This window comes from Octopus sinensis, linkage group LG14 (assembly GCF_006345805.1).
Source record: "Octopus sinensis linkage group LG14, ASM634580v1, whole genome shotgun sequence".
Classification (NCBI taxonomy): Eukaryota; Metazoa; Mollusca; class Cephalopoda; order Octopoda; family Octopodidae; genus Octopus; species Octopus sinensis.
Window position 1 is genome coordinate 14,154,525 of NC_043010.1, and position 12,508 is coordinate 14,167,032.

Consider the following 12,508-nt stretch of genomic DNA (forward strand, 5'->3'; position numbering starts at 1 on the left):
TGGAGGAAGAGAAATGGAGTGCTGCACTCAGTTCCTGCCACGCCCTCTCCGTCCACCTCCACGGCCACCTCGTCCGCCTCCACCACCACGCTGCTGTTGGTAACCCCTTCCGCCTCCTCCTCCTCCTCCGTAACCTTGGTTATCGTACTGCCCTCCGCCTCCTTTATAGCCTCCACCTCCACCTCCTCCTCCTCCACCACCACCACCACCGCCGTAACCCCCGTAGCCTTGATCATAACCTCCACCGCCACTGTTCTGTCCGTACATGCTGTAATTGTCTCGGCCACCACCGCTGGCACCACCACCACCACCACCACCACCACCGCCACGGTAATTGTCTCGTCCGCCTCCTCCGCCTCTGTGATAATTGTCACGTCCACCACCACCACCACCATAGTTATAAGATCCGCCACCACCGCCACCACCGCCACCACCGCCACCACCACCACCGCCACCAGAATGGTAGTTTGATTGGTTGTTATAGTGTGGTTGCTGATGGTGATGATGTTGCTGTTGTTGATGATGATGTGGGTTCTGCTGGTAAGAATTGTAACCACCACCTTGTTGGTAACCTCCTACAAGTAAAGAAGAAAAAAAATTAAATTAAAATATGGTTCTGTGATTTTGTTAAAGACAAAGGATCAATGCTCCACATAAAATAAAGGGACCAGTGCAATTACCACGGGGCCACACATACACAATATTGCTCCTGTACAGGATTGTGCCTTTACTGTCTTTCCGTCTTAGCTCCATAATTTCTGCTTCTCCAATCTGTTATACAGTCAACTCTGCCTCTTACCTTTCCAGGTGATATGGGTTCCAATACAGTACAGAGGACTGGCGTGACTGTAAGAACATCAGACCACATGCTTGACCATGTTTGTTCTGGTTCTTTGCATTCTGAGTTCAAATCCCAGCATAGCCTACCAGGGTGCTGCACAGTTTAATACCTATTTCTTTGCTACCCACAAGGGACTAAACACAGAGAGAGGACAAACGGATTAAGGCGATTAGATCGAGCCCAGGGACAAGCAGGGGTAGAGATGTCTTACAAGAGAGAAGATATGTTGCTATCCTGTATTTATATAAGGGTGGGTGGGAGTATCTTGGGAAAAGGTATGGTGGTAATGTTGGGTTGCCACAGCAAGAATTTCGTAGAAGGCATGTGAGGATGCTTACTCCATTGCTTCTAATGGTTTAGACAGGAAGGGACATTGCCCATTGCTTTTGAAGGAGCTCAAGTCTGGTGAGATTGCAGGTACTTATTTAGGACTAATTAGGCAGGATGAAAGGAGCTCAAAAATGTGTTTTTTTTCAATAAAAGCATATAGGTGATTTTATGGCAAAAAAATACTATTGTTTCATGTCTTCATTGAATGGGGGTTTACACACACACACAAATATATACCCTTTGCTCTTCCACAATATCTCAATAAATATCAAATGGAAATAGTAGTTGTGATATCTGTGCCGGTGGTACGTAAAAAGTACCAACCGATCGTGGTAAAAAGCACCCACTACACTCACGGAGTGGTTGGCGTTAGGAAGGGCATCCAGCTGTAGAAACACTGCCAGATCAGACTGGAGCCTGGTGCAGCCTCCTGGCTTCCCAGACCCCGGTCGAACCGTCCAACCTGTGCTAGCGTGGGAAACAGATGTTAAACGATGATGATGATCTCCAAATGTTATATTTCTAGCTTAAAGTGATGTAGCCTAGAACTTATCTAAGTTTCAAAGCCATACAGGAGAGTGGGTACAACAAGTACACCAAAAATTTAATTATCTTAGTCATGATCTTTATATACCCATATTCTCAGATGACCAAATATTGGGTCTCTTTATCAACATCTACTGAGTTCTATGATAGGTGACTAACCAGATACGCTCTATATTTTCAACCAACTGTTCTTGTACTTGGATGGCTGGACCAGGTTCCTGCTTGCTCTTACAAGACTTTTGTTTTAACTACATTGATGGCAAGCAATAAGTCCTCACTCATATGTGTCAGCAAAACTATCACACGTCAGTACCAGTAAAACTAACTGGCATTATCTTCGTACTGAAGATTAGTTACTGATGTAATAATGGTTTTTGTTCTAGCACTGAGTCTTCCACATAGCTTCACAATTTATGAAACCAAATGCCTAAGCAATGTTAAAGAAAGCCATATACTGTGGGTGGTATATTGTTGTTCACAACATTTTCTCTATAACAGGCAACCATAGAATATATCAATAGTGCACTTGGAAAGTAATTAAGAAAAAAAAAAAAACCTAAACAACACAGATTCAAATAAGTGAGCCTTTGAAAGTGTAATGAGTTGGTCGAGCAGCATTTCCGCCAAAATTTTTCTAATACTCTTTTACTTGTTTCAGTCATTTGACTGTGGCCATGCTGGAGCACCGCCTTTAATCGAGCAACTCGACCCCGGGACTTATTCTTTTGTAAGCCCAGGACTTATTCTATCGGTCTCTTTTGCCGAACCACTAAGTTACGGGGACATAAACACACCAGCATTGGTTGTCAAGCAATGCTAGGGGGACAAACACACACACACGCATATATATATATATATATATACACATATATACGACGGGCTTCTTTCAGTTTCCGTCTACCAAATCCACTCACAAGGCTTTGGTCGGCCCGAGGCTATAGTAGAAGATACTTGCCCAAGGTGCCACACAGTGGGACTGAACCCGGAACCATGTGGTTGGTAAACAAGCTACTTACCACACAGCCACTCCTGCGCCTATAATAGTTGACAAAAGTAAGAATTCTTCATAGTTGCTAAAATTTGATTTATCTCCTTTCTCGTACAGAGTATGTTACATTGCCGCAGTTAGCTGTAACTCTTCCCATGCCTAAATTAGCATAAACAGTGCATGAAGCTTTGCTGTTGATGCTTCGTTTCCCCATTTATATATCTCAGCTAAGGCGGCGTGGTGGCAGAAACGTTAGCACGCCGGGTGAAATGCGTAGCCGTATTTCGTCTGCCGTTACGTTCGGAGTTCAAGTTCCGCTGAGGTCGACTTCGCCTTTCATCCTTTCGGGGTCGATAAACTAAGTACCAGTTACGCACTGGGAGTCGATATAATCGACTTAATCCGTTTGTCTGTCCTTGTTTGTCCCCTCTGTGTTTAGCCCCTTGTGGGTAGTAAAGAAATAGGTATTTCGCCTGTCGCTACGTTCTGAGTTCAAATTCCACTGAGGTCGACTTTGCCTGTCATCCTTTCGGGGTCGATAAACTAAGTACCAGTTACGCACTGGGAGTCAATATAATCAAATCAACTCAATCCGTTTGTCTGTCCTTGTTTGTCTCCTCTGTGTTTAGACCCTTGTGGGTAGTAAAGAAATAGGTATTTCGTCTGCCGCTACATTCTGAGTTCAAATTCCACCGAGGTCGACTTTGCCTTTCATCCTTTCGGGGTCAATAAACTAAGTACCAGTTATGCACTGGGAGTCAATATAATCAACTTAATCCGTTTGTCTGTCCTTGTTTAGCTCCTTGTGGGTAGTAAAGAAATAGGTATTTCGCCCGTTTTTACGTTCTGAGTTCAAATTCCACCGAGGTCGACTTTGCCTTTCATCCTTTCGGGGTCAATAAACTAAGTACCAGTTACGCACTGGGAGTCGATATAATCGACTTAATCCGTTTGTCTGTCCTTGTTTGTCCCCTCTGTGTTTAGCCCCTTGTGGGTAGTAAAGAAATGTATATATCTCAGCTAAAATTCCATTGGGTCTTGACTGCTTTGTTTACTTTCTGCATAATTAGGTGATGCAACTAAGCAATATCATCCAGGGATATTTCATTTGTTGCACAGACATGGCCTAGCAAGCCTCTGAAATGTTCTCATTAGTTCTTGGCAGCTGCCTATTCCATTACAAGTTTCATACCATCTCCAGACCTGAGGGTTTGTTGTACAAAGATTGCTCTGAGCTAAGCTGAAGAAATCTCTTACACGTTCTTTCTCTTGAACCCTAGGACCCAGATATCTAGTTTTTATGGCGTGTAAGTGAACGAGATCACAACATTCTCATGAACAGATTGCCAGTCTGGTGCAGGATTCAGAGCCAGCAATTTTAAGGGGAGGGGATAAGTCAATTACAGTGACCCCAGTATTTGACTGATGCTTTATTTTATTAACTCTGAAGGTATGAAAGGAAAAGTTGACTTTGGTAGGATTTGAACTCTGAGTTTAAATAACTGAAAGAAATGCCACTAAGCATAATGTCCAGCGTGCTAATGATTCTGCCAGCTCACTGCATTATGTGTGCAACCAGCTTTTAAGTATTTAGGCCCGACACCAATTGTTCTTTATTGCACATTTGTTTCTGGATTGCAGTGCCTGCCTCATCATTCTTGCCATTTCATTGGGTATGAAAAGCCTTCTTTCTGTTGCTCAGCTACTTTATTTAGGCGCTGTTCTTGTAAAACCAGTCTTGGTATTTTCTTACTGTTAAAAACCAAGAACTGACAACAGGCAGAGATGCAATATGTAGAGAATACAAGTGTACACATTCAGGTTGTGCTGATATGAATACAATTCTATACGGTTTCAATATATAAGTCTGTAAACTATACACAGTTTGCCAATAAGCTATTGATAAGAGTTATAGCAGTTGACCACCAGTATCAAGCCATCTCTTTAATCTAGTACACAGATGCTGAGCCTAGAAAGAGAACCTCTACATAGCCACTCAACTTGCAAGAAACAAGCATCCAAATTAGCATGCCTATGTGGTTAAGTTTTTCAACCACATGGTTTCAGGTTCAGTCCCACAGTATGGCACCTTGGGCAAGTGTCATTCAGTATAGTCCTAGACCAAACAAAACCTTGTGAGAGGATTTGATAGATGGAAACTGACGAAGCCTGATGTGTATGTGTGTGTATATATATATATACACATATATATATATACACACACACACACACATGTATGTGTGATATGTCTCTCCTTGTGATTGGTGTAAATGTCATTAATTTCCAATATTCTGTGACGTGTCTGATCACATTACCTTATTTGGTAAACAGATATGGGTTAATGAGAGGAAGGGCATCTAGCCATAAAAAATTTGCCTCAATAAACTGTCTGACCTATGAAAGCATAGAAAAGTGGACATCAAAATGATGATGATGTTGAGCAATGGGAGTGATGCCATGTGGTGTCTGCTCCAACTTTTTGCATTTTGATAGCAATGTATGCGTACTGGTCCTAAGGCCTCAATACGGGTAGAGATGGAAGACTCATGCATGGGAATCTTCCACATCATTTAATCTCCATGTTCCATGCTAGCAGGTGTTGGATGCTTTGATAGGATCCAATGGGCCCAAGGATGACATTGTGCACCAGTGTCAGCTTTGGCATATTTCTACAGCTGGATGCCTTTCCTAATGCCCATCACTTCACAGCATGTACAAGGTGCTTTTTGTGTCATCAGTACTAGTGAGGCCATTATGTAGTTTGCAAGCTACAAACTCTGGGGAGGGAGGAGATGTCATGTTAGGAGGGGCAAAAGATGGGTAAAAGTATAATGGCCCAGAGCAGAATAGGTTTAAAAAATCTTACCCAGGGCTGTGTATATAGAGCAAGATAAATAGCTGACCATGACTGATAAAGGCCTTTGGATTTGACTGATATTTTATTGGCAGGGTGACAGGCTAAAGTTGAACATAATGCTTGGTCCCTTGTTCTACCAATATCACAAGAAGTAGAAGACCATTTATTTTGGAGATAGAGCATAATTAATTTGTGTCCAGTATTTAATTAGCATTTTCAACATTATGACTTTGAAAGCTACTAATACCTAGATGGCTGGTGAGAAAGTTGGGAACGACAGAGTTGTTGCTTTCTGCAGGTATAGTAATGATTGCTAGAATTTACACCCTTCTGCAGCCTAGGAGAAAGCAATACTAAAAGAAAATTCGTTTAGGGTTCACAGTCATTTGCTTGAAGAAACCTAGGTGACACCAATATCACTAAATTGAAACCGACCCCAACACTTGACTGATACCTTATTTTATTGACTGTTTTGTCCAACATCCTTTCTTCTATTGATAATTCATAGGGTAGGGTGGGATAGTTTTTTTTTTTTTTGTAGTTGCTTCCATGAAAAAATGATGGGGTTCCACAAGATAAGGAGTCTTAATAAAATTTAATAAAAAAATAAAAACAAGGGATTCACTATTTCAAAGTAACATTTACAGCATTTTCTTTCCTTTTTTTTTTATAGATACGATCTTTCTCTCTAAAACAATTTGTTTCATTTAATATCTTAAATTTAGGATGGAGGGGGACTGTCCTTAAAATACAGGAACGAACTTGAGATATCATATAAGGGTTACATAACGAAATAAGTTTTGGGAACAGCTGTAGTGGGGGTGGGTTAAATGTAATGGTATCGTCGACTGACTTCATCTTCAGTGCCATCAGCAAATAACTGGTACGTGGGTTTAACGAACTCCTGCTGTATTTAAAAATTATTTTTGCTGTTCTTCACTTGCCCCAGTGATTGATAAAGATATTGCTCTTGAAGTACTTAAATGGGCTGAGATTTATGAAACAGAAATTTTGGGATGTGTGTGTTTGAACGTGTGAGATACCTACAGATGTTCATTTATACAAGAATTGTTCATGCTTTTCAAATCAGCATCAAATTGGTTAACAAACTAAAAGGAAAAAAATATATTTCACTACACACAGACACATGTAACTCTATATACAGGGTGACTTGGATGTTCCTTGAACATTTTGGATTAAGCTATTAATGTGCTAAAGGGACTTTGGAATCGTGTGAACATATATGTATATAAGGAGAGAGAGAGAGAGAGAGAGAGAGAGAGAGAGAGAGAGAGAGGAATAACACGAACCTCCACCTTGATTCCAGTTGCCACTCATCTGTTGTGGTTGCTGTTGTTTCTGGTCATTCCAGTTGCCCTGGATCCGGCCACCTCTACCGCCACCGCGGTCACTCTGGTAGTTCCCACCGCCACCGCCTCCACGTCCTCCGCCGCCGCCACCCTGGTTAGCGTTCCTCTGCTGGAATGCCGGCATTTCGGGTGGTGGTGGTTCGTGCTCCCAAGCCCTGCCACCGCGATCGGGAACCTGCCCGATCCGGATTTTGTTGATGGCACACTGGGTTTTTTCACGCGCTTCGCCGCTGCTCGTCTTCTGGATCTGTAACAGACCATCTCTGGCAGCAAGTATCTGACAGATGCCAATGTTAGATTTCGATGTTAACCTTTTGCTCTGGGCCTCGTACACGGCCCGAATCTGTTTTTCGTTTAACCTCGCCTTGTCCGACCACATAAACGATTGAATAGTAACATCCAGTCGTTTCAACAACATCTCTCGCCGGGTGTTGTACTCTGCCGACAGTGAATTGTTAACGTTTAAAATATGGGCCCACTGTTTGTCGGACAATCTTGTCTTCATCAGAGATTTGCCCAGCTGGTTCGGATTTTTGCTCATCATCTCTTTAATCTTAGCTTCGACTTTGGAAAACAGCTGACTCGCCGTTATACTCGCCGGCGGTTTGGCAAAACCGAGAGCAATCAGCATGCTCTTGAGGAAAGCAGCTATTTCAGACTCACTGCTAACTTCTTGGTTGCTCTTAACAGACACCAAAGCTATAGGCTTATTCACAGCGAGCATCATGGAACTTGCTAATTCCATGGTTAAATAGTCGAGTAGTTGCAGACGTGAAGTCTTAGTGTTTAGTCGATCGTTGATAGTTCCACCGGTCAAACTATTCACAGGACATTCGATCTCGCGAAGGAATGAGCTCAGTTCGAGCATGAACGTATCGCTATCACTAGATTCTGTGATGGGGTTTACATGTTCCTCCATGATTAGGAAGTCTTTCAGTTTGAGTGAAAGCCATGATACTATCTGAGTAAAGAGCGGCGACCGTTGTCCGTCTTCCAAAGCCTTGTCAAACTCTTCTCCTTCAATCTGGTCAACTGGATAGCCCAAGTCTTCAAGAACGTCCAGCATATCGCATTCCATAGCGAGATTTTCAAAGCCGTGGATGGGCGATGCTGCTGCAAAACAAAGAAAAAGGTAGAAAACAAGATGTAAATGGATAAATCGTTTAGAAAGGAAACAGGCGAGATTTAGCGAAATCAAATGAGAAATTAATGCAGCAAAACAAATAAAGACAGTAGGATAATCACCTAAAAAAAGGGGACAGTCAATATGTCGAAAGTGCAGGTTCACCAAAGTTTTACAACGACGTGTGGCAGGAAAACGTTGCCGATAAGAGTTACTTCCCTTTGCCGGCTAATATATATGTGCGTGCAATGTAACGTTTCGTACAAGTTCGGCTTTTCCCGTCGATTAGGGAGGTGGAGCAGAGAGCAAATGAAAGTATTACAGTATTTAAGTTTCTCATCCCCCAAATCCCTTATGATTTTTAATTTGAAAATTCACCGGGGTCTGATTTTTTTTTTTTCCTTCTTCTATTTTAAATTAACACAAGGATGTTGAAAATAAGTTGAAAAAACTATTATACTGTTACATCTACAAATACTTATTCTTGTCCATGCTGCATTAACCGCGTGGTATTATTAAAAAAAAAAAACGGAAACTTTTTTTTTTTTTGAAGCTGAAAAAGAAAAAAACTTTTTCAAGTTTTTTTTTTTTTTTGAAAGTATTTTAAGTCTTCCGTTTATATATATATATACAGAAATAAAAGGTTTCAAAATTTTATTTATAATAATAATAACACAGAGGAAAAAAAAAAGAGAGAAACGACGGGAGTAATTAAAGATAATAATATCCTGATGTTAACAACCTGGCGTGAATCACGTTTTAGTGCTAATACAGCACCACCGTCACCTTCGTCGCCGCCGCCTCCGTCTCCACCACGACGATTCTTGCTCTGATCATTTGGCACCGCGTACATATTGTCGCGCATGCGCCATTGATAATGTGCAGGAGCCATCTTGGATCCTTTTTTTTCAGCTGGAGTCGTGTGTCGTCGTGTTGAGGTGCCTCCGACACTCTCTCGCACACGCACACATATATATATATATATTTGTATTGCATATTTTGTTGCAGCCGCCGCCGCAGCAACGTGTTCTAAAGAAAAGCAACCATGCCGACTTATTTCCTAAGACCCGAGAATGCCCTCAACCGGGCTAACGGTATGTTATCCCATTCACCCATAACTCACATTTTCTCCTCCATATATCATCAGGTTATATATATATATATATATATATATATGTATGTATATATATGTGTGTAGTCTGCGATTGGGTTCTACGTAATCGCTCTGCCTTACTGTATTTAGGAATCGAACTAATTTTTCTGTAACAAATTCTCTTTTGTCTGTCAAAATTAATAACCATGTGACTGACACACACACATATATATGGTACTAGTAGCGTAGACTGGACCCGGTTTGTTCATCGTATTACCGAAGACGATGCTTTAAATTCATGTATGTGTGTGTGTCTGTGTGTAACAACATTCCTGGCAGATCTGCCACTTAATTGCCTGCAAGTCTAATCTAATTCTTTGACTGCAGCAGTACGACCTCATTGGGGGGGGGGTATAAAAAAAAAAGCCTCTTATAGTATATATCTTACGGGGGATTATAAAAGCCATTGTGTGATTTCCCAGTAATTTCTTTCTCGGCTAGGCTATTAAATCGCCAGTATTTCTGTGTGTGTGTCTGAGTATACCTGACAAAAGTTTCAATTTATTTACTGAAAAAAATTCCCAGAGACCGACGACGAACGGATACAATCAAACACGCAGAAGCGCCGCTTTGAGTGGGAATCATCTTGTCTTGCTTGTCTCGCCGCTTTTCGGCTTTCAACATTTCGTTCGAATCGGCTTCCATAAATATCCCTACTAATCCCCCTTTTTATTCATTTTTATTACTATTTCTTATGGATCATCGCTTCTTCTCTTTAAATTCCGTTGAAATGTCGATCTAAAATGCTTTTTTTCCCCCCACCCAATCGAGGTTTCTGCGTAACGCTGAAACCTCTGGAAGCACGTTGCTTCCATGCTCGACTCGACCTGTTGGTATGGCTGCTTCTTCCTCGTGGCTGAAATACTCTCCAACTCTTCTCTTAAAATATCTCTAATCGCATCTAACCCAATTTATATTTTTTTAGGCTTAAAAAAGTACCAAAAGTACCCCCCCCCCCAAATATCTACAAGCAGCAATGATATTACTACTCGTTTTAATCGGTATCTTTTTTAAATAATTAATCTAAGAAATCGAGGTTATATCATCTGAGATATAAACCGTGTATGATAAATAGACTCCGTCGTCATTGACTTTTTTTTTTGACTAATTATCCGGGTACATGGTTTCATAAATCCTTCTAATTTCTTTATTCGTAGTTTAAATAATAGTAATAATGTTCGTTTTGACTTGCTTGACATATAAAACACGTAAAATGAAATTGTATGAAGCCGATCCTAATCCGTTCCATTATTCCCGGCTACAACATCCATATGGCGGGAGTCTTCGCTTCGAATTAGGGCTCAAAAGTGTGTGTGTGTGTGTCACACACTCACACACACACACACATATATATATATATATATATATATAGTTCATAAAACCTGATGAATTTTTTTCGTTTTGATTTGTGCTTATTCCCCCCCCCCTCGCATTAAATGCTTTATTTAAATATCTAACATTATCCATGTTCCTTTATGTGTGCCTGAATATACACACATAGTATACGAACTGTGACGTGGTTTTTATATCTGACAATTTAAGAAATTCCCGTATGACCCTTTCTTTGCTTTTGGTAATTGTACATATTGTCGATGTTTAATATTTTAGAAATCCGATTTTATAAAATACAAACTTGAAATTCAGAAAAACCCTCTCTACTTTTGTCTCATCGCCCACATCCCGCACTGATCGCCTCGCCTGGTCAATCATCTGGAATTCCTTCTCTCGCAGACATTTTCTACAGACGTTGGAGAGGAATATGAACCTCATCGGTCTGTGAAGGTCATGAGTTTCGGCCACCACTTCTCACTCAGCTGTAAAAATAAATATAAAAGCCATTAATATTATATTAACATACGTAAGCGTTGTATGTTCTGATACACCACAGTTAGTTACTAATAAAACTCCTGGTTGTATGGTATGCCCTCTTTCATTCAGTTCATTATATGCCAGCATAGGAGGGTATGATGTGAGCGGAAAGCAATTTGGCTGCTATTTCTAGCAGGTCGGGCGATCACGCTCCCTCATTGGCTCGAGGCATGGCTTTATATCAATCAAGTTAAGCCACTGGTGAAAATTTTACCAATATTTCTAAGGCTATATGCTGTGTAGACTGAAGCATTTCTACTAACGATAAAAGACTTAGAAAAAAATAGTAAAACAAAGTTTGTGGTGTCAGCAGATAAGCCTGAGAAAAGTTTAATAGATAACTGGTAAAATTGAAAAGAAAGGTGGTCATCTAAGGAAATATATATTTGCATATTCAGCCATGATCTTCATAGTTAATTAGCCGGGAGATTTTTTTGCTTTCAGTGTGATTGTAATTTTATATGATTTGACAATTACACATGGAATTGTCAGTTTGTTACAAAATTTAGTTTTGCCATATGGTAATGAGAGCTGTTGTTTGATCAGCTAGAAATTAAACTTCACTATCTCTTACATAATTATTTCTTTTCACCTCAAACAATTTCATTTAGTTGACTGTGTCCTGAGATTGGAAACAAAAAGTTTGATTTTGTTTGGAAATAGTTTGGTATTTATAGAGACAGAAAAGTACTGTAGACTAAAGGGAAATTAGATGTCACATCAAAGAGCATTTTAAGTAACCCTGTAGAAAATTTCTAAGTTTGCATTTGAATGATTTTTGATTTAGGGTTTCCTAACCAAGAAATGAAGTATGACAAACTAAATAATTACTATTTCTAACCAAGCTGGATCTTTAACCCTTTAGTGTTCAGATTATTCAATCAAGCATAATGCCTATTGATTCCCATTGATTTGAATTAATCATGTATTATCTCATATCTCCAAGATCTTGATGGTGTAATTACTTAATGTAGAATAACATTGTAGGGTAGGTGTGAGAGCCTGGATCTAGTCAGTTTGAACATAAAACAGATTAACTATTTTGGCCGGATTAACTATTTTGGTTAATGTTCTCTCAGCTAGTTGTAAATCCCAAATTATTCTAAAGTGAGAACTTTATGTGTGCGTGTACCGTCATCATTGTCAAATGATCATAAACTCATAATTTATACATCTTCAAAACGATTTGTGTTTTACAACCAGCAAAGCGAGCATAAAGAATTCAGCTTAATTGAAATAGTGGTTACTTGTCATATTTTCATTTCCCCAGTCAAAAGTGATTTAAATGGAAACTAGATACTGCTTTATGATGGAACACATATAAATTCCCTTTGTGTTTTTATAGATACCTATTTCCAATATAAATCAGAATTTTTATTCCCAGTCCCTGGACATTGTCAACCAAATGCAAGTGTTTCTGTGTATGTTTAT

The 12,508-nt window shown here is 40.1% G+C and overlaps 2 protein-coding genes across 3 annotated transcripts in view; one reads left to right on the plus strand and one right to left on the minus strand.

The window, feature by feature from the left end:
• Positions 1-27: 27 nt before the first annotated feature.
• On the minus strand, positions 28-8,414 carry LOC115218992 (protein FAM98B-like). Its single transcript, XM_036509197.1, has 3 exons — positions 8,178-8,414; positions 6,873-8,042; positions 28-575 (listed from the first exon to the last, which is right to left on the minus strand). Exons 2-3 carry the CDS (start codon positions 8,008-8,010, stop codon positions 28-30), a joined length of 1,686 nt encoding a protein of 561 aa, XP_036365090.1. The 5' UTR covers positions 8,011-8,042; positions 8,178-8,414.
• Positions 8,415-8,907: 493 nt separating this feature from the next.
• Positions 8,908-12,508, plus strand: part of LOC115218891 (eukaryotic translation initiation factor 3 subunit A) — a 46,671-nt gene continuing 43,070 nt past the window's right edge. For both annotated transcript variants that reach the window (XR_005001807.1, XM_029788888.2), the window contains exon 1: positions 8,908-9,149. Coding sequence is in view for 1 of the 2 variants with exons in the window: in XM_029788888.2 (XP_029644748.1) it covers positions 9,101-9,149 (49 nt within the window). In the remaining variant the exon portion in view is untranslated. The remainder of the gene's footprint in view (positions 9,150-12,508) is intronic.